At 47.3% G+C, this 19,968-nt stretch overlaps 6 protein-coding genes across 8 annotated transcripts; 4 read left to right on the top strand and 2 right to left on the bottom strand.

The window, feature by feature from the left end:
- Nucleotides 1–1,387: 1,387 nt before the first annotated feature.
- On the top strand, nt 1,388–7,314 carry LOC6608925 (multidrug resistance protein homolog 49). Its single transcript, XM_002033603.2, has 8 exons — nt 1,388–1,545; nt 2,437–2,596; nt 2,662–2,855; nt 2,914–3,159; nt 3,523–5,084; nt 5,260–5,705; nt 5,785–6,393; nt 6,462–7,314. The coding sequence occupies exons 2-8, from the start codon at nt 2,495–2,497 to the stop codon at nt 7,209–7,211; spliced, it is 3,909 nt and encodes a 1,302-aa protein (XP_002033639.1). The 5' UTR covers nt 1,388–1,545; nt 2,437–2,494; the 3' UTR covers nt 7,212–7,314.
- LOC6608924 (Usher syndrome type-1G protein homolog) lies at nt 7,222–10,649 on the bottom strand. Of its 3 annotated transcripts, none has more exons than XM_032715079.1 (6): nt 10,459–10,649; nt 9,152–9,227; nt 8,917–9,060; nt 8,633–8,854; nt 7,551–8,546; nt 7,222–7,480 (listed from the first exon to the last, which is right to left on the bottom strand). In XM_032715079.1, exons 2-6 carry the CDS (start codon nt 9,172–9,174, stop codon nt 7,315–7,317), a joined length of 1,551 nt encoding a protein of 516 aa, XP_032570970.1. In that variant the 5' UTR covers nt 9,175–9,227; nt 10,459–10,649; the 3' UTR covers nt 7,222–7,314. The 3 variants fall into 3 exon arrangements, with proteins under 3 accessions (XP_032570970.1, XP_032570969.1, XP_032570968.1); XM_032715078.1 differs by having other exon boundaries at nt 10,465–10,649; XM_032715077.1 differs by having other exon boundaries at nt 10,469–10,649.
- Nucleotides 9,239–9,960, top strand: LOC6608923. Its single transcript, XM_002033601.2, has one exon. The coding sequence runs from the start codon at nt 9,357–9,359 to the stop codon at nt 9,873–9,875; it is 519 nt and encodes a 172-aa protein (XP_002033637.1). The 5' UTR covers nt 9,239–9,356; the 3' UTR covers nt 9,876–9,960.
- A 416-nt stretch (nt 10,650–11,065) lies between the features above and the next one.
- Nucleotides 11,066–13,370, top strand: LOC6608922 (DCN1-like protein 3). Its single transcript, XM_002033600.2, has 4 exons — nt 11,066–11,822; nt 11,901–12,038; nt 12,102–12,435; nt 12,492–13,370. The coding sequence occupies exons 1-4, from the start codon at nt 11,648–11,650 to the stop codon at nt 12,847–12,849; spliced, it is 1,005 nt and encodes a 334-aa protein (XP_002033636.1). The 5' UTR covers nt 11,066–11,647; the 3' UTR covers nt 12,850–13,370.
- A 161-nt stretch (nt 13,371–13,531) lies between these two features.
- Nucleotides 13,532–16,629, top strand: LOC6608921. The gene is made up of 5 exons (XM_002033599.2): nt 13,532–13,928; nt 14,001–14,158; nt 14,237–15,797; nt 15,858–15,997; nt 16,057–16,629. The coding sequence occupies exons 1-5, from the start codon at nt 13,861–13,863 to the stop codon at nt 16,230–16,232; spliced, it is 2,103 nt and encodes a 700-aa protein (XP_002033635.1). The 5' UTR covers nt 13,532–13,860; the 3' UTR covers nt 16,233–16,629.
- A 297-nt stretch (nt 16,630–16,926) lies between these two features.
- LOC6608920 (zinc finger protein GLIS2 homolog) lies at nt 16,927–18,837 on the bottom strand. The gene is made up of 2 exons (XM_002033598.2): nt 18,371–18,837; nt 16,927–17,789 (listed from the first exon to the last, which is right to left on the bottom strand). Exons 1-2 carry the CDS (start codon nt 18,757–18,759, stop codon nt 17,045–17,047), a joined length of 1,134 nt encoding a protein of 377 aa, XP_002033634.1. The 5' UTR covers nt 18,760–18,837; the 3' UTR covers nt 16,927–17,044.
- Nucleotides 18,838–19,968: the final 1,131 nt, after the last annotated feature.

The following is a 19,968-nucleotide window of genomic DNA, read 5'->3' as shown; positions in this document are numbered from 1 at the left end:
TCTTAATATTTTAATATTTTCATGCTTTTAATGTATTTTTTTTTAATATAAGTTGCTCAATACTTATATTACAAGCTAATGATATGCACTTTAATCGATCAATTTTTTAAATTAAATAAATTTCAGTTTTTTATTAAGCTTATCACTTCGAAAACCATTAACATATTTAATGTAATTTTAACAGATATATATGTTGTCTGACGAAAATGCATTGTTGATACGAAGTAATGGGAGCTCATTAAATGTTAATGGTTGAAAAAATATTAAAGAAAGAAAGAAGAAAGCAATTCGACACTGAGTACATCAACAATTACTTTCGCCAATATTTGATATATACACCTTTGTCCAAATTCTTTCCCACGTCTATAAATATGCACGATTTTTTTAGAATACTAATCTGGTTTGCCGAAGATAACATAGTCGCATTGGACTAGGTCCGCAACCAGGAGAACATTTGAATGGAACCGATTTAAACCGACTTCCAAATAATTTCGCCATCTGATGCCAAATGGTCAAAAACGCCAGACCTGGCCGCAATTATCTATTGGAATAACCTTGTCTAAATTGGCCACAATTCGGCTTATCTGATTGCTAAAAAAACATTTTGATATGGGTAATTGAAGTGCTTACAACTGTCGATTAGATTGCAGACGAGATAACTTTGGAAAATTTTTTGTTTTCCAAATCGCTTTGCTTGGAAACGCTTTTCAACTGAAATGGTGAAATACGACGAACCATTGCAAAAGAATTGGACCATGCCCTGCGATATCTGAATCTCGGCAACGACATTATTTGTATTTTATCACACCAAGTAGTGTTTTATATTTGGATTGGGGAAGTCGCCGCTGTGCAGCGTGAGAATGCCGCTACCACGCTTAAGCATCCAGGTATTTCACGGCACACCTCAGCGTCGGTATGAATCATGGCTTTCGCACGCGATACAGATACAGATTTCTTCTCGGTTAGTCCCCCGATCTTGCGAATTCAGCTTAAAACCTTTCGCGCGGGGAAAACCATGCGCGCAAATGGATTACGCTTAGTCTCGCTTAGTCCCGACTCCACTGCATCTATGGACACGCTGGCCAGTAAACAAATACCGGTTACGAGACTGATAACAGACTGGCGTTACGCCGAATCGATGGTTCGTACACATAACTGTCTAATCTATCTAATCTGCATCGTCTTTATCGGCCATAATATGGCTCTGTTTTGGTTACAGGACCAGCGGCCAGGAACCAGTATGCCCACGAGTGCGTGGGGCAGGCGGTTGCCAGGGGGGGAATCCCGATTAGTTATACGATCGACTTTATTGCCGCTCGAGAACCGAGACCCGAGATTCTGGAACCGAGCTGTCGTCGCAACCATTCGATATTGTGTTTGTCCAGTTCAGATCGCGCACTCGTCGGCTTCAGACGGCTTCTTGAGCACTTCCCAGTGCCAATAGAGGCAGCGGATATATATATATATATATATAAAGTCTTCAGACGATCGCGAGTTTCATCAGTTTGCCAAGTGTCCAGGGAAGATCACAGCGGCACTTGCTAAGTAAGTGCCCATGTAGCAAGTGAATTTCGATTAATTGATTCAGTTTCTCGAAACTTTCGATGAGTGCGTTTCGGTGACAAGTGAATAAGATTGAATCGAATCTGAGTAGCTGAGGAGTGGGCTATTATACCCAAGTTGCTTGGATCTTGAGTGCAAGCCGTTCGCAATTGACAATCGCAATCAACACACAAATATCTCGCTTTCCAATTGCGCTTAATTTATTAATTTATGGACGCTTTTTCATTCGCGCAATCGAGCTAATTTCCTTAAATTGACTTGGGAAAATTGTTTTTGCTGATTAATCAGCCCTTTGCTTCGCGTCTAATAATTTCTACAATATTTTATGTAGCACGTAAAGATACATTAATTATCACACACTTAAGCGTCATAATTGATCCCATTTTTATCAACATTACTTATTTTAATGGTATTATAATTACGTGTTTCCAAGATGTTGAGATACATTGATTTCCATTTAATTAAGTGCAAGTACAAATACTTCTCGTTAAGCAAAAACGAATGACAAACTATTGTTATGAAAGTATTATGAAGTGGCAATGCAAGAAGATATAGTTCTAGAATTTTTTTCATAACAATATTTAGAATCTAAAATATTTTTTAAATTTCAATCATATTTTTTATAATCTTCCCAGTAACTTTCCTGGGATAACATGTTTACCTTATGAGCACTGAACTCTTTTTCTGAATTTGAATTTAAGATCATACTTGTATAGTCGAGTTTGCAGATAAAAACCACAGCAACTGGGCGTGTTTGTGGTTCTCGTGGTTAAGTTCTTTAATTGACAGACTCTAAATTATAGACCCCAATTTTGAGCTTAGATATAAGGCCAGCACAAAATGTTGTATACTGATTGTTAACTTTGTTCTTAGGCCTGATTGCTATAGCGAGTATAGAGATACTTTACTGCAGTATCGCCTCATAGACACAATGGCCAAGAAGGAGGACTCACGGCTGCCACAAGCTGGTGACTTTCAGCTTAAGGAAGGATCAGTCCTTGATGCGACCCGGAAGTACAGTTACTTTGATCTGGTAAGTGGTGACTCCACATCAGCATCGATAAATGTTCTATATCCTTTCTGGTATCGCCCATATAGTTCAGATACTCAACCAGATGCGAGCGCTTCCTGTTGGTAGTCAGTCTGCTGGTGGCCACCGCTGCGTCCGTTTTTATACCCTACTTCATGATTATCTATGGAGAGTTCACATCCCTGCTCGTGGACCGAACAGTCGGCGTGGGCACATCCTCGCCCGCCTTCGCTTTGCCCATGTTTGGTGGCGGCCAGCAATTGTAAGTTCTAAATGATAAGATAGTCCAGGATTATATTATAACTCGATATTTCCTTCAGGACAAATGCCAGCAAAGAGGAGAACAACCAGGCGATCATCGATGATGCGACTGCCTTTGGCATTGGCAGTCTTGTGGGTTCTGTGGCCATGTTCCTGCTCATCACACTGGCCATCGACTTGGCCAACCGGATAGCCCTCAACCAGATCGATCGCATCCGAAAGCTCTTCCTGGAGGCAATGCTCCGACAGGACATCGCCTGGTACGACACCAGTTCGGGCTCCAACTTCGCCAGCAAAATGACAGAGTGAGTTTCGTCTCAAAATATAATTCTTAATAACCGTATAATGCGAATCTTATTACATTAAACAAATTATAAAAACCATATCAATTGAATATTCATTAGCAGAACTAGAAAATTACGCAATCATAGTAGCAATCGGACTTATTAACATCAATATGGTTTAAATATGATTGAGCCAATTTATCACTATCGCGATTCCCAGACAATTTTAGGAAGCCACCTGAAAGTTTTTGAATAAATTAAGTATCTCATGCCAATGACGTGCCCATTTTTTGTGCGAATTTTTAATTCTAGAATTAAATAAACTTAAGAGCAATTTTGGTCATTGTGATTTCTAGAACTTCTCGATTTTTTTGGAATTTGCAGAGACCTGGACAAACTGAAGGAAGGCATTGGCGAGAAAGTGGTGATTGTGGTATTCCTGATCATGACCTTTGTGATTGGAATAGTGTCTGCTTTCGTCTACGGATGGAAGCTCACCCTGGTCGTTCTGAGTTGTGTGCCATTCATCATTGCAGCCACCAGTGTGGTGGCTCGACTCCAGGGATCGCTGGCCGAGAAGGAGCTGAAGTCATACTCGGATGCAGCCAACGTGGTCGAGGAGGTATTCAGTGGAATTCGCACAGTGTTCGCATTCAGTGGTCAGGAGAAGGAGAAGGAACGCTTTGGAAAGCTGCTCATTCCCGCAGAGAATACGGGCCGCAAGAAGGGTCTCTACTCGGGCATGGGCAATGCGCTGTCCTGGCTGATCATCTACCTGTGCATGGCTCTTGCCATCTGGTATGGTGTGACGCTCATTCTGGACGAGCGTGATCTTCCCGATCGCGTTTATACTCCTGCCGTTCTGGTCATTGTCCTGTTCGCCGTGATCATGGGTGCCCAGAATCTCGGTTTCGCCTCTCCGCACGTGGAAGCCATTGCTGTGGCCACGGCAGCTGGCCAGACCCTGTTCAACATCATCGATCGTCCGTCGCAGGTGGATCCAATGGACGAGAAGGGAAACAGGCCGGAGAACACCGCTGGACACATTCGTTTCGAGGGCATCCGCTTCCGTTACCCCGCACGTCCGGATGTGGAGATCCTCAAGGGTCTGACCGTCGATGTGCTTCCGGGTCAGACGGTGGCCTTCGTGGGCGCATCTGGGTGTGGCAAGAGCACCCTCATCCAGCTGATGCAGCGGTTCTACGACCCCGAAGCGGGCAGCGTCAAACTGGATGGACGGGATCTTCGAACACTGAATGTGGGCTGGTTGCGTTCGCAGATCGGAGTGGTGGGCCAGGAACCGGTTCTCTTCGCCACCACCATTGGCGAGAATATCCGATACGGAAGACCATCGGCCACTCAGGCGGATATAGAGAAGGCGGCGCGAGCGGCCAACTGTCATGATTTCATCACTCGCTTACCCAAGGGCTACGACACGCAGGTGGGCGAGAAGGGCGCCCAGATCTCTGGTGGCCAGAAGCAGCGGATTGCCATTGCCCGGGCTTTGGTTCGACAGCCCCAAGTGCTCCTTCTCGACGAGGCCACCTCTGCCCTGGACCCCACCTCTGAGAAGCGGGTGCAAAGTGCCCTAGAACTGGCCAGTCAGGGACCAACCACTCTGGTTGTGGCCCACCGACTGTCCACCATCACCAATGCCGACAAGATTGTCTTCCTCAAAGACGGTGTAGTGGCGGAGCAGGGTACGCACGAGGAGCTCATGGAGCGACGGGGTCTCTACTGCGAACTGGTGAACATCACCCAGCGCAAGGAGGCCACGGAGGCGGACGAGGGAGCGGTGGCCGGGCGACCTCTGCAGAAGTCGCAGAACCTGTCTGACGAGGAAACCGACGATGACGAGGAGGATGAGGAGAAGGACGAGGAGCCGGAGCTGCAGACTTCGGGCAGCTCCAGGGACAGCGGTTTCAGAGCCAGCACGCGACGCAAGCGTAAGTACCAGATGATAGAATAAATAATGGATTTACTAACCCACGTTCCAAGACTTAAATTCGATAAGTAAAAAAATCTTTACTTAAATGGAAAAAATGGAAAATCAAAAGTTCTATAAAATGGTGCTCATATTCTTAATTTATAAATTAACTTTTCAATTCAAATAATTTACAGGTCGCTCGCAGCGTCGCAAGAAGAAGAAGGACAAAGAAGTGGTGTCCAAGGTCTCCTTCACTCAACTAATGAAGCTTAATTCTCCGGAGTGGCGTTTCATTGTGGTCGGAGGCATTGCATCCGTAATGCATGGCGCCACATTCCCGCTTTGGGGTCTCTTCTTCGGCGACTTCTTTGGAATCCTCTCGGATGGTGACGATGACGTTGTGCGAGCCGAGGTCCTGAAAATCTCCATGATCTTTGTGGGCATTGGCTTGATGGCCGGATTGGGCAACATGCTCCAGACCTACATGTTCACAACGGCCGGCGTGAAGATGACAACGCGATTGCGTAAACGGGCTTTTGGAACGATTATTGGTCAGGATATTGCCTACTTCGATGACGAGCGGAACTCAGTGGGAGCACTGTGCTCCCGGCTGGCCAGCGATTGTTCCAACGTTCAGGGGGTAAGTTTCAAGATTGATGCAGAAGCACTGCTATTCCAAGTTATTTGTTTAAATATCTAACGTTTTTTCCATATTCCAGGCTACCGGAGCTCGTGTGGGCACAATGCTCCAGGCTGTGGCCACTCTTGTGGTTGGAATGGTCGTCGGTTTCGTTTTCTCCTGGCAACAGACGCTCCTCACACTGGTCACCCTGCCCCTGGTCTGTTTGTCCGTGTACTTGGAGGGCCGCTTCATCATGAAGAGCGCCCAGAAGGCTAAGGCGTCCATCGAGGAGGCTTCTCAAGTGGCAGTCGAAGCTATTACCAATATCCGAACGGTCAATGGTCTTTGCCTAGAGCGCCAGGTCTTGGATCAGTACGTTCAGCAGATCGATCGCGTGGATGTCGCCTGCAGGCGCAAGGTTCGCTTCCGTGGTCTGGTTTTCGCTCTGGGACAGGCGGCTCCTTTCCTGGCTTACGGCATCTCCATGTACTATGGTGGTGTTCTGGTGGCAGAGGAGCGAATGAACTACGAGGACATCATAAAGGTGGCCGAGGCTCTGATCTTTGGCTCCTGGATGTTGGGACAGGCCCTGGCCTACGCGCCAAATGTAAACGATGCTATTTTGTCCGCCAGACGCCTGATGGATCTCTTCAAGCGCACCTCCACGCAGCCCAATCCGCCACAGAGTCCCTACAATACAGTTGAGGTAAGTCAGCTTTTCGACAATCGCAACCGGACATTATGTTGGAATCTCAAATTTCATTGTCTTTGTAGAAATCAGAGGGAGACATTGTCTATGAAAACGTGGGCTTCGAATATCCGACGAGAAAGGGCACTCCCATTCTGCAGGGCCTAAATCTCACCATCAAGAAGTCGACGACGGTGGCTCTGGTGGGTCCATCTGGTTCCGGCAAGTCCACCTGCGTGCAACTGCTGCTCCGCTACTACGATCCCGTATCGGGATCCGTGAATCTGAGCGGAGTGCCAAGCACGGAATTCCCGTTGGACACACTGCGCTCCAAGCTGGGCTTGGTCTCGCAGGAACCCGTGCTCTTCGATCGCACCATTGCCGAGAACATAGCTTATGGCAACAATTTCCGTGACGATGTGTCCATGCAGGAGATTATTGAGGCGGCCAAGAAGTCCAATATCCACAACTTTATAAGTGCTTTGCCCCAAGGCTACGACACCCGGCTGGGCAAGACCTCGCAGCTCTCTGGAGGTCAGAAGCAGCGCATTGCCATCGCTCGAGCGCTGGTCAGAAACCCGAAGATACTCATCCTGGACGAGGCCACCTCTGCGCTGGACTTGGAGAGCGAGAAGGTGGTGCAACAGGCGTTGGATGAGGCGAGATCAGGGCGCACATGTCTCACGATCGCGCATCGTCTGACCACCGTGCGCAATGCGGATCTCATCTGTGTGCTGAAACGCGGCGTGGTAGTGGAGCACGGCACCCACGATGAGTTGATGGCACTGAACAAAATCTACGCCAATCTCTACCTGATGCAACAGGTGTCGGGCTAACACAGCGAGCTGGGGTGATAATTATTAGGCTTTAATTTAGTATGTACACTAGGCTAATTGAACATGTTGAAGTATTACAAAAAAATAGAATGATTGCCAACTACTACAGTCGACTGTCTACCAGGGGTCCGGGATTGGCCAGGGCGTTACGTCTCTCCTGGATGGCGAAGGTGAGTTTGCGGAATGGACCCAGTGGCAAGCCAAGTGACTTAATGTCCGACTCTGTGAGCAGCATCAGAGTCTCCAAGTCGATCTCTTGCTTCTGAAATCTGAAATGGTAAAGCAGGATACAAGTTGAATGCACATACATTCCAGACAAATTTTTTTTTTGCTACTCACACTGGCAGGTATTCTTCCAGGGCCCAAACGGCCAGGAATCGCTGCAAGGCACTCCCTCCGGCGTCTCGGTCGTCGTCGTCATCATCGCTGTAGATATCATGACCGCCGCCCTCCGAATCCGTATCATCCGAAAGGTTCAGATATAAGCGACCCTTTCCTCCGCCATTTCGTGACTTTGGAGGATTGCTGCCCGCATTCCGCATAGTGGAAGTGGAACTGGTGTCCGTGTGTAGCTGAAGCTGACTTAAAGCAGCAGTCACGGATCGACGAAAGGCAATGCTGCCCAGCATGGTGGGTCTGTCAAAGAGTCCAACGGGTCTCTGGAGTGTCACTTCCTCGCTTAGTTCCTGGGTTAACTGACCATCCCCCAGAATATCCGGTTGGGAGAAGGAACGCGCTAAGGTAGAGCTATAGCCACTGCGGTTATCGCTGTGGTCCAACTCATCGACCTCCATGCACTCAAAAACATCGCTTATCTTGCCGCGCTTGCCGACACTGTCCTCGTTGGAACTGAAGGTGCCCACGTACAGCACCTCGGAGTCTCTCTGCAGACCCGTAAGCGATGTAATGGTTCGCTTTCCATCTGGCTCCACCTCGCGCACCTTGAAGCCACCGTCGGTGTCGCTGGAAGTCTTGGAGTGTGGACATGTGCTGCTGTGCTGCTTTTGGAGCTGCGATGGTCTCTTTTGCACCGTTCCCGCTCGACTGGCTATCGTGGAGCCACCGCTGCTGCTGCTACCGCTTCCAACCAGATCGCTGAACTTTGTGGGAGGCGGTGTATCCCGTGGGGTTTTATTTAGATTGCCCTGGCTGGACCAGATCTTCTGCTTCAAAGTGGACAGCATGTTGCCGGTCTTGCTGGAGCCACTGGGTGGGCTTAGATCTGAATACTCCGGATCCTGGCGCTGTTGCTGCTGATTCTGGCGCTTCATGTACTCCCTAACACGTTTCTCGCAGTTTTTCTCGGCCAATTCTTTCAGAGCCTTGCATTTTTTCCTGTAAGTTAAAGTATTAGTTTTAGTATATATATTAAATTATGCAAGCAAACATGCAAGCAAGAGGCAGATACTTCATAAACTTACTTTTCAGTGGCCTCAAAGTTTGTGAAGGCGACATCCAAGTAGCGCAGGATCTCGTCCCTGCCATTAATAGCCGCCAGATCCTTGGCGCTGTGCTTATCGATATCCAAGGCATAGATGTTAACTCCGAATTTCACCAAAAAGTCGACGCAATGCAAATGACCCTTGGCGGAGGCCAAGTGCAAGGCTGTGTTTCCGAACTGATCGCATTTGTCAGGGTCACCACTGAAGGGAAAGAAAAGTATTATATTCAGAAGATATAGATCACCAATTAAACTAATGCGTACCCCCTTCCGCACAGCAGACGCAGTGCATCCAGACGCCCCTCGAAGGCAGCCCACATTACCGGCGTCATAGAATCACTGTCCTTGGCATTCGTATCCTTCCGTGTGGCTGCTGCCAACACATCCAACAGCCCATCTTTGGCGGCTCTAAACAGAAAAGATTGATCCAGAAAGTTAATGAGTCTCTTGTGCATTCCATTGGTGATAAGATAGAGTCAAATTAATTGCATGTACCCACTTGTGAAACCGATCCGATGACATATTCGTCTGTGTTATCTTTCAATCAGGTTGGCGATGGAAATTCTGGAATCGATCTGAAAGGAATCCAAGGCCAGATGAGCAGGCTGTCCATTATACTTTCCATTCCTTTCCATCACACATCTCAAGATTCTCAAAATTAGGTCACACACACAAGCCCCAACAATTATATACATTCAAAAAGCATGTCTATAGAAAAATTGTCCTCCGAGCTGCATAAGATGATAATCTCTGCCGATCCAATCGAAGCAACAACTTCCGATAAATCCGCACTAGAGGCAACTTTGGATTCCAACAAATTCGATGATCTACGAATTCCGACGCATACAGTGAGGCAAAAGTTTCTTTCTCGAAAGTCAATAATTCAACATCCCTTTGAAATTCGTTCCGAAGGAGTTTCTGGCAATGCCTACGATATTAAAACCATGATGGGCGAGTGCGAAAATATTTCTGGTTTCGGAAACCCCATAAACTTGACGATTCCAAAGGTGGACAAGCCACAGAAACTGGCTAAATCGATCCCAAGGGATCCCGATACGGTCTCCCAGACCTGTCAACGTGATGATATTTTTCCTAACGGAGGCACAGAAGCTCAGGCTCAAAGCCCCGACGAAGTTAATTTCGAAGAGTTGGCCAGCTACTTCGAAAATATGCTCAACATACCCAAGAATCTTCCGCCCAGCGCTGAAATAATGTACACTTGATGATTGGAAGAACGGTGTGTGTATTGTTATATTTAGAGTAATAAAAGATATATACCATTTTAGATTATATATTAAGGTTTTCTCATTTTAGATGTGCTCTTTTTAATGCACAACTAAACAATGATTAGATTTATGGATCCCTATATATGCATATATGTACATATCTATGTATTAGGTGCACTGATTTCCGTTCCGGTGTTACTAGTATCATATGTAAAAGGGGTACTTCGTTTTTTAATGTGTTTATCGTGTGGTTGGCCAATTAAAATGAGCCCGAAGATGAGCCAAATTCCCCACTAAGCAGATTGCCCTTTTTCCCAGCACTTGTGTACTAACGTTCACACGTTTCGAATTAATAATCCAAAAAAGAAAAAGAAAAGTGTAGCCGCCGCGAAGAATCACAGGCCCACGACACACGCATACAAGAAAACATTACCCATTTACTGCACACGACGGAGTTTGGCTTACATACCAACGGGCCAACTACCAAGTTCACTCAACCTTGCTGGCTGGTTTTCGAATTGCCCAAAACAACCGAAAATCGAGGCAGCCAACCATTTACTTATTTACCACGGGTACACACACTCACTTACTACCAGTTAGTTGTCCCGGTTCAAGACGACTTTTCAAATGCAGGATTTCCAATTGAATTTTCCCACTCCGGGCAGCTTGACACTTTTCTTTTTAGCCAAATGAACCGAAAGTTTTCATCTGCGATCGGTAGAATATGCACGTTCCGAAAGCCGTTACCCGGAAGCACTTTCTACCGCTCCGACTGCATGTTGTTGAATGAAATTGTTAACTTTGCTCAAACTCGGCGCTCACATTACGCACAGTGGTCGAGAAAATGGTAGGTGAAGCTTATATGGCAACAAAATATTTTAATTGGAAAAATTATGTATGGAAGCGTATTGTTATAAATTTCTCAACCAGTAAAACAATATAAAAAAAAATTAATTAATAAAAAATAAATGAAATTTTATTGAACGTAGTGGTAAGCAAATATCTGCGATAATCGTATTTGAGTAATTTGTTAGAATAATTTGTTCAGAATAATTTGTTAGAAAATTTTAAAATGGTAACTACTGTGCGGAATCAACTTGTTTGTCCCACTGTGACTCTCTTCGACGATAGGGTGTTGCCAGACTAAACTCGCTGCGACTATCGCATCAACTAAGGTAGAGCACTGCTGCCCTGGTTGACTAGTGCCGCCCTGGTCCGATTGCCAGAAAAAAACAAGACAAGTGAAAAAGCGAGATAAATCAAATTAAAAATATTGTACAAAATTGTAGTTAAACAAGCGCTGGAGCACGGTGAAATGAAAATGTGAATGAAAACCATCAATAGAGAGAGACGAGCGCGATTTGGTGGCACCAAATGCTGCAGTTGCAACCTGCACATGTATGTGTATACGCGTGAGTGTGCGTTTGCGTAGGAGGCACCAAAATAACAACAGCAATCGCAGTGACAACAAAGAATCGGAATCGGAATCGTACTTGTTTGTACTCGCACAGGACGTTCTTGGAATCGGCATCGGAATAGCAACTACCATATGCCAGTGGAGGGAATCGCAGTGCCAATGCATAGTTAATAAATTCCCCAGAAGCTATACGACCAGCAGACCTCAATTGCAATTGCACGCCCCTTGACAAATCACAGTGTCTCAGCCAAAACGAAACTGGAAGCCATCGAGTGCTCCCGTTAAGCAAGCAACTGCAGGCGGAGCACGGGGGAGGAGTAGGACCTGGTGGTGCACCAAGCACGCCCGCACTATGGGCAATTGCCTGAAATGCTTCCAGTCTGCCGCCGAACAATCGATGCCAACGAACGCCTCGTCCCCCAATTCACACAATTCCAATTCCAACGCCTGCCAGACGGCCACCAGCCTTGCAAATTGCTACGAATCGGTGGGCATTAATCCCAATGCCAACGAGCGCTGCGCCTTAGGTGGGTATTCTAAAGTTAATAACCGCATTGCGATCCAAAGTCTAATAAACCTCTCTTATTCCGGCGTATGCCCCGTAGAAACCGATGAACTGCTCTCTAGCCGAACTCCACTCAAGCCAGCAAAAGCAAACAATTGTGATACTAAGCGTAATAGTTTTAAGTCTTTAGGTTTGCTTAATGGCAGTGCGCCCACCATGAGCGATATCATAACAACTGGTGAGTCAGCGTTCTTTCGACTACCTTGGCGGAATACTCATTAGATTTTATATATTCTAATAGCTGTCAAGGAATCGATGGAGGTATCGCACCAGACGCTGAGCAAACTATTCGATGAGTACAAAGATCCAGACGACGAGGAGATGATACTCACGGACGGCATCGAGCGATTGTGCAATGACCTCAACTATCAGCCCGATGAGTTCGCGATTCTCGTCTTGGCCTGGTGCCTGGATGCCTCGCAGATGTGCCGATTCACCAAGGTGGAGTTCATTGAGGGTCTGCATAAGATGAGGGCAGACACAATAGCCAGCATCCGGGTGCGGCTGGAGCAGACAATCGAGATGCTCAAGGCGGACGCCGAGATGTTCAAGCAGTTGTACCGCTTCACATTCCGGTATGCCGTTCTTACTGCTGACAAGATCAGTACCTAAATAGCGTCTCAAATTTCAGATTTGGTCTGGAGCCCGATCAGCGCGTCCTCTCTCTGGAGATGGCTATCGACCTGTGGAAACTCGTGTTCACTGTACAAACACCTGATCTCTTCTCCAACTGGATACACTTCCTCGAAAAGCACCCGAATATTCGCCGCATACCGAAGGATACATGGAACATGTACCTCAATTTTACGGAACAATGTGATATACAAAATTACGATGATACCGAAGCGTGGCCCAGTCTCTTCGACGACTTTGTCGACTACGAGAAAAGCAGGGCGCTGGTTTCCTCCGGCATCCACGACGATGACAACAACAACGATGATCCCCTGCAGAGCCACGTGAAGGCCGAGGATCCGGGTCTTGTGTCATAGTAGCCAGTCTCCAGTCTCTTCAGGGCCAAGCAACATTCAACTCGCCAATAGAAATTAAAGAATGTACATTTTCATCTACACTGACGACTCGCTCTCTCTAGCTGCTGCTTAAGATCCCCTGTGAAAGTAAAAACCTTAAAACACCCGTGGCCACTGAAAACGAACGATGCGGTGCTGGCGCTGCTTGAGGACGGACTCTCCAACTGCCATCATTAGCCAGCTCTTATTATGGCTGGCCAACATTCTGGCCGGAGCAACAACGGACGCATTTGTTTATGTAATTAAAGACTTATCGACAAGAATTTTGGAAAAGCTCAATCATCGGAAACCACATGTGTATATAACTAATTGACTTGAAGGCGGGGCAGAAGGCAGCCCGTATAATATTTAGCAATTAATTGATGTATTATTTTAAACAAAATTGCAACATTTTATGGCACTTAACTATTTAAATGCATACAATTACATACTTAACTGTAAGTAGTGGATGTGAATTAAATAAAACCAACTAAAAGATTAAACTGCTTAATTGGATTTGTTAATTATGGCATGGTGCATTTAGTTTGATATACCAGTAAATTAACTTAACATAATAGTTTATTTCGAATGGGGATGCATTCAAATCAACCGCCAATTACCTGGCCTATCGATAGCCATATCTGCAGACTGGACCGATAGTAATGCTTCCATGCAACCGTGAGACTAGTACATTAAATTGCTATTTTGGTTGGCCTGATAAAATTATAAAAATCATCGCGAACGCAGCCAGCTGGCTATGATTAAGTGTTAAGTGCACCCCCGCGCGCTTTAACGAATCCCCGCCAGGTGGAAATTATAGCCGTGTGCAGGGCATTCTTCATCCAGTGATTCACGGCGTTGACATTGAAAAACAAACGCAATGCCAGCACAGTGGGCGTGAGCAGGCGAAAGGGGTGTAATCGCCAGGAAGGGCAAGGATTCAGCGCAAGGACACGGTCGATAGGAGCAGCTGGCCAGTGTCCAACGACCACGATGCCCTGCGAAAGTTGCGGCGTGGAATTCACGGTGTTCCGTCGCAAGCGTGCTTGCTTCGACTGCAAGTGAGTAATGGCCTGTGCATATGGTTGTCTCGGATTTCGGGGAATCACCGAAATTTTCTAATCCTCCATTAGACGCTACTACTGTGCCAACTGCATTGCATCCAGGCGGTGCAAACGATGCTCTGTATTCGCCCAGCGTCCGCTGTCAAGGACAGATCTATTAAAGCTCAAGCCCAAGGACCTGATTTTCTATCTGCAGTCCAAACACATCTCCACTGAAGGCTGTCTAGGTGAGTAACTCAGCCGGGAAGTCCCCTGGATGGGGAAACCTCTTGCGAAAACACAACTTAACACAACTTTTCCCACAGAGAAAGAGGAGCTTGTAGGACTGGTTCTCACCCATGTGGCCCAGGTTGACAGGAGCCGAGGCTCAAACGCCTCCTCCAATAGTCCGGGTCGCGGCCAGGCCAATCCCATCGACAGCCTTAAACAGTCGTGCCAAAACTTCTTCTCCAACCTAAGCGATAACATAAGTGATTCGCTAGCCTCGTTTGATTCCAAAGTTACCACAAAGCCGCCGGAGAGCAGGTCGCCAGAGGTGCCCACCCACATCTTCGAGCAGCCGCGAGTATCTACGCGTGAGATACCCACTTATGCCAGTGCCGTAAACGGCGGACCACAACACGTACATGTCCAACAGCAGGCCACAGCCACCAATGGTGGCAGTCTAAACAGCAGCAGTCCCTCAACTTCCACGCAGGCATCAAATAATCGTGATGCCAGCAGCAGCAGCCAGCCCCAGGTTGCTCATCAGGAAGCGAGAAATGAAGAGCAGGAAGACGATCAAAGCAAGTCCGACTGCGAGTGCTCAGACGAAGAGATTATGGCCACGTTCAGTGAGCGTGTTTCGATGTCGCTCAAAACCGATACCAGTGGCCGGCGGGTCAATGCTGCCACAGAGCGCAGTCCTGTTGATCTAGCGACCGGAGATAGTGGACCTGCAGGGAACACAGCACCTAGTCCGGGCTGCTCCAAACAGGGGTCAAGCAGCTCCAAGGCAGATGCCTCCTCGCAGTCAAGTTTTGAGGAGCTGGGCGCCATTGGCGGCATCTCAGACGAGAGCAAGGCCAACACGGACACCAATAGCAGTCACCTGGATCAGTGGCAGGTGCTGGAGGTAAACCGGATCGAAGCTGTAGAAGAGACGCCGACCACGAGTGCCGCCGATGAGATATTAGAGGTGACATTGCGGAGCAGGCCGGCGGTCGAGGGCGACGATAGTCAGACGGGCGAAAGTACTCAGGCATTTAACGTAGAGCAGCGCCCGGCCAACCCAAGTCCGGCGTTCTATCCCGCCGTACCGCAGCGCACAAAGAAGGTCACTCGAAGACGATCCGATGGTTACTTGAATCGCCGCTACCATTCCAGCGATGACGAGTCGCCTGTGGCGCCAGGTGGACCTGGCCTAAGCCTGGGACTTTCCACGCTGAGTGAACACCCAGAGCACGGCCTGCATCCGCACTCCCATCGCCAGAGCTGCCAGCGCTGCGGTAAGAACAAGACAAACATACGTCGACATGTTGAGAAAATGCGACGCCATCTGGAGAACTCGCAAATGTCCGAGGAGGACATCAAACGGGAGCTCCAGGAGTTTCTCACGTACCTGGAGCAGCGAACCAAGTCGGTGGATGCATCCGATGCGGACAGCCACGCGGTGTCGCCACTCAGCGTGGATGCTATAAGTGTGGCTGCTGGTGGAAGATCACCGGACATGCCCATCACGCCGACAATTGAGTTCTCGCCAACGCAGGACGATGGTATCCGCTGGGACGATGACGAGGGCATCCATGTATACGCCGCTCCATCGGACTTTGAACCGACAGCCGGCATTGACACACGATTTGTCAATTTGGAAGACTTTGAGGATTTGTAAGTGCTCTATTCTCTAGAATATTCATGATCGATTAATGCCTCTCTATTGATTTATAGAAAAGACTTGGAGGGTTTGACAGTGAAGCAGTTGAAGGAGGTGCTGATGCTGCACCGCGTCGACTACAAAGGCTGTTGCGAGAAGCAGGAGCTTCTTGACCGCGTCAGCAGGCTGTGGAAAACCATGCGCGAGTGTCCAGGTGAGCTTTGGACTTTGCACTGTAATTTCACCCTTATAAGGATTCAACCATTTACGCAGCTGTTGAAAAACTCGCCACTGATGAGCTCTGCAAGATCTGCATGGATGCGCCGATTGAGTGCGTTTTTCTAGAGTGCGGACACATGGCCACCTGCACGAGCTGTGGAAAAGTGTTGAACGAGTGCCCAATTTGCCGACAATATATTGTACGAGTTGTAAGATTTTTTAGAGCGTAATGATAACTGGACCTAGTGTAATGCTGGAAGCCGATAGTCGCCACAAGCCACATCCAGATACAAATCCAGATCCAGCCCAGGTGTACAAGATGTACAGCAGATCCTGATGATGGGACTACAACGTATATGTTTCCTTAAATGACGCGAGTGCAACAATAATATTAATTTGATTATTTGGTTCTACTCTGTAGTATGTTGTCAGTATATATGCCTATATATAGTGTACACCCTGATATCGCTTTCAAAGTGTATTCATCTATTTCAAATGTGAAATACTTTTCTTTTTATTTTGTTTGTTCTTGTTGTTTGTATAAAAACGAGAGGTTATCTAGATCAACTAACATTCCTATAAACCGCAAAAAAAGATTAAATCTGTTATTAACAGTTGTGTGAAAAACTCGTCTAGATGCGCATTTAAACAATAAATATTTTCCAATATCCAGCGCTCTATTAGCCTAGCCATTCGAAATGGGGATTTTCCTCCAAACAAAGGTTGTCTGGATCATAAAGTCTAATCGAAGTCGATTAAGATTGGTCACTAGTTTTGTGACGAATCGTCTGTAACTGGGGATTTTCCCATACCTTGAGCTTATCGTTTTTTGAAATTCTTAAACTACTCTTTTTGGCCAGAATCACTATAAAGGAACATAGATCAGATCAATCCCGAAGATACCCCCATGGCAAACTAGAGCAGTTCAATTACAACAGTCTTTAATCACGTTAATAAGTAATCTAGGTGTGGTGACAAGAGCTGGGAAACAGCGCAATGACTAGAAGGGGAAGAGAGACAAGAGGCGAACCGGTTGGCCAGTTCAGATTCGATGGACGCGCAGATCGAGCGGTGACTCCACATCCATCTTAACGAAGAAGTCCTCGCTGTGGAGATAGCTATGCTGTCTATCGCCTAGCCAATAGCGGGGCGAGAATTCCGCATCCTGCTTGGGTTTTAGCGAGTAATCGCTGGGCTCATTGTTGGAGTCATCATAGTAGCGGGCGGAGGAGGAGGAGCTGGTGGACTCCACACTGCCGGCAGCGGGAAGACACGTGAACGCTGATTCGCTGCTGGCCTCCAGGAGGCAGGGTACGCTGGGCAGGGTGAGCGGCTGGCTGGCGATCAGGTGGATGCTGTGCTTGAAGGTCTTCACGTGCTTTCGCAGCGAGGAGGGATCCGTGTAGCGCTTCTGGCAGCCGGCCACCTTGCACATGTACGGCTTCTCCATCGAGTGGGTGCGCGTGTGCTTGAACCGGTCCGAGGAGTTCGAGTACGCCTTCTGGCAGCCCTCGAAGCTGCACTTGTAGGGCTTCTCGCCCGAGTGCGACCTGATGTGGATCTTCAGGTTCTCCGCCCGCGAGAAGGACTTCTCGCACAGGTGACACCGATGTGGCTTCTCCTTGGTGTGGGTGCGGGTATGGACAAGCATCTTGTAACGAGCATTGAATCCTCGCTCGCTGCGCTGACATCCCCGCCAGCGGCAGTAGTAGAGTCCGTCTGTCAGGCTGGCGATCGCATGTCGCTGGGTCACGTGCTGCGCCAGTGCTTCCAAGGTGTCGAAAACTCTGCAAGGATCAAAGGGATATGAGTGGTTAGTACGGAAATAACATATACTGAATTGATTTCTTATCCAATATTAATACACTTGCTGACCATAAATACACTGCATCTCTGTCAATTTGACCCAAAATCACATTATTATCGCTATTGGAGGGTTTATCAGAAAGTCGAGTCCAACAGTTCAGCACAAATGACAGGCTGCTGTGGTTTTTTTTTTATTTCTGTCGAATGCGTAATCGGTTTTAATGGTAAAACGCGAGGGAACTGTGATTTATATTTTTCTAGAATTACACCCAATGTCTTTCTCTGGCAACTCAAAATTCGAAAGAAAATATAATGCAGAGTACTAAAGTCTATTTAAACAATATTTAAGTATTTAGTATTTCTAATAATATTAACTGTTCTAAACACTACTTTATTTTTTTATATCGAACCTATTTATGAGAACATGTTGTAAGTAAGACCTATTGGTTCCATTTAACTTTACAACTTGGCACCTTTTTAAAAAACATTACGAAAGTGTTGGCCCCTTTAGAAAATATCTTTGATATTTCCAGAATAATTCGGTATTGCAGTTGACACTTACCTATCGCAATCTGTCCAGTTGCAGACGAAATCGCTGGCGGTGCCGCACTCGCTGCTGCTGCTGCAGGATTTGCTGTCGTCGGGGAACTCCACTGGACTGCGGCATAGTTCGTCCTGTTGGCCACGAGCCTTCATGATCACGGATTGGGTGCGCTGGCGATATCCGTATCCGGCGATGGGACGCGGCGGTGTGATGGGCGGCGTGGGAAACCTGATGTGCTGCATCTGCTGCTGCTGCTGGTGGTGGTGATCTGCCAACCAGCTGCCGGAATCCGAGTAGGCGGCTATATACGGCGGGGTGTTGTACGGCGTAAAGTAGCCGAGGGGCGGCTCGTAGATGCCTCTGCTGTGTGGGCCGCTGTTGAAGATTGACTTTTGTAGTATATCCATTTTTGTTGTCTGTGGTGGGTGGGTGCTGATCGAGAAAATTTGTTGCTTTCGCTAAAGCGCCTGCCGATCGAATGAGCCGCTCGCCTGCAGAGGTTCGGGTAATATGCGAAACTCGGACGGCGATAAGGGGTCGCCCAGACGGACAGGGTACGCTTATCAGTTCCGAAGGCTGCAGACGGGTCCGGCGGGGCCGTGGCAGGGGCTGGGGGAGCAGACGGCGGCAGACGGAACCAAAACAGTGGAGCGCCGAGGAGCAGGTGCGTAGCGGTGGAGCGGTGGAAAAAATGGATCTGGGCCAAAAGCACACACTACGTGAGTGAAACTCCGTGCTGGATGGACTGCGACGCAGATGGGTGACTGGGGGCGAACAGGGTACGGTCTGGGCCCGCTTATCAACGCACAAGTGGAGAGCCAGCCAGTCAGCCAGCCAGTCCACATATGTACACATGCACATGTGTGTGCCCGATGATCGCTCTTTGGGGGGCAAGTCTTATCGCCCGGTGCCGTCTGCCTGCCAGCCTGCCTGACTTGCACTTCGTACCGCGTAGCGAATTCCCTGCCGCACCCCACCCTGCGTACCGATCCGAGGTCCCACTCCCAATCCGAATCCCACCCCTTCATTGGAACAGGTACGTCAACTCTTGGAGTCGTACTAATGCACTTAGAGAAAAGCGAATGGGCTAATTCGTCTGAAGACCCATCTAGATCTTCTGCCTGAGGATGGCTGGTTCTAGAATCTACAAAGAGGCCACTATAAGATCGTCTTGCATCATTACCATAAATAGATTTATTAATAAAGCAAAGCGTAGAGACAATTAAGTGTTTTCCCGATCTAACTATATATTCGAGCTTGTGACTAAAATGTGAATAATTATAGTTTTGGGACAGAGAATCAAAAGTTTAAGCAGACAATTAGAATCCATATCCATATGATCCATATATTCTAAGGGAATGGATAAACTTTCGTGGAAGCCAAACAATCTCAATTCTGTAATATATTTATCAATTTCTCCATATGTTTTATTATTACAAACATAAAATTAGACTTTAAGCTTAATAGCTTTTTATAAAGTTAGCTTTGCGCTAAGAAGGGATCCTTCAATTCCGAACTTTATAATGGATATAAGCACCAACTGATGTGTTGCATAAGATAATCACACTAATTTTATTTTATTTAATTTATCACATTTAATTTAAGTACACTGCAAA

This window comes from Drosophila sechellia, chromosome 2R (assembly GCF_004382195.2).
Source record: "Drosophila sechellia strain sech25 chromosome 2R, ASM438219v1, whole genome shotgun sequence".
Classification (NCBI taxonomy): domain Eukaryota; kingdom Metazoa; phylum Arthropoda; class Insecta; order Diptera; family Drosophilidae; genus Drosophila; species Drosophila sechellia.
The sequence above is the reverse complement of the archived record's forward strand: the minus strand, read 5'-3'. Positions and strand labels throughout refer to the sequence as shown.

Coding starts and splice junctions, on each gene's coding strand:
- LOC6608925 (XM_002033603.2), top strand. CDS start 2,495: ATGGCCAAGAAGGAGGACTCACGGCTGCCACAAGCTGGTGACTTTCAG. Junction 2,597..2,661: donor AGTACAGTTACTTTGATCTG/GTAAGTGGTGAC, acceptor TCGCCCATATAG/TTCAGATACTCAACCAGATG. Junction 6,394..6,461: donor GTCCCTACAATACAGTTGAG/GTAAGTCAGCTT, acceptor TTGTCTTTGTAG/AAATCAGAGGGAGACATTGT.
- LOC6608924 (XM_032715079.1), bottom strand. CDS start 9,174: ATGTCATCGGATCGGTTTCACAA. Junction 8,547..8,632: donor AACTTTGAGGCCACTGAAAA/GTAAGTTTATGA, acceptor TTTAACTTACAG/GAAAAAATGCAAGGCTCTGA. Junction 7,481..7,550: donor CTGGAAGAATACCTGCCAGT/GTGAGTAGCAAA, acceptor TTACCATTTCAG/ATTTCAGAAGCAAGAGATCG.
- LOC6608923 (XM_002033601.2), top strand. CDS start 9,357: ATGTCTATAGAAAAATTGTCCTCCGAGCTGCATAAGATGATAATCTCT.
- LOC6608922 (XM_002033600.2), top strand. CDS start 11,648: ATGGGCAATTGCCTGAAATGCTTCCAGTCTGCCGCCGAACAATCGATG. Junction 11,823..11,900: donor CAACGAGCGCTGCGCCTTAG/GTGGGTATTCTA, acceptor TATGCCCCGTAG/AAACCGATGAACTGCTCTCT. Junction 12,436..12,491: donor TTGTACCGCTTCACATTCCG/GTATGCCGTTCT, acceptor CTCAAATTTCAG/ATTTGGTCTGGAGCCCGATC.
- LOC6608921 (XM_002033599.2), top strand. CDS start 13,861: ATGCCCTGCGAAAGTTGCGGCGTGGAATTCACGGTGTTCCGTCGCAAG. Junction 13,929..14,000: donor CGTGCTTGCTTCGACTGCAA/GTGAGTAATGGC, acceptor ATCCTCCATTAG/ACGCTACTACTGTGCCAACT. Junction 15,998..16,056: donor AACCATGCGCGAGTGTCCAG/GTGAGCTTTGGA, acceptor CCATTTACGCAG/CTGTTGAAAAACTCGCCACT.
- LOC6608920 (XM_002033598.2), bottom strand. CDS start 18,759: ATGGATATACTACAAAAGTCAATCTTCAACAGCGGCCCACACAGCAGA. Junction 17,790..18,370: donor AACTGGACAGATTGCGATAG/GTAAGTGTCAAC, acceptor TGATCCTTGCAG/AGTTTTCGACACCTTGGAAG.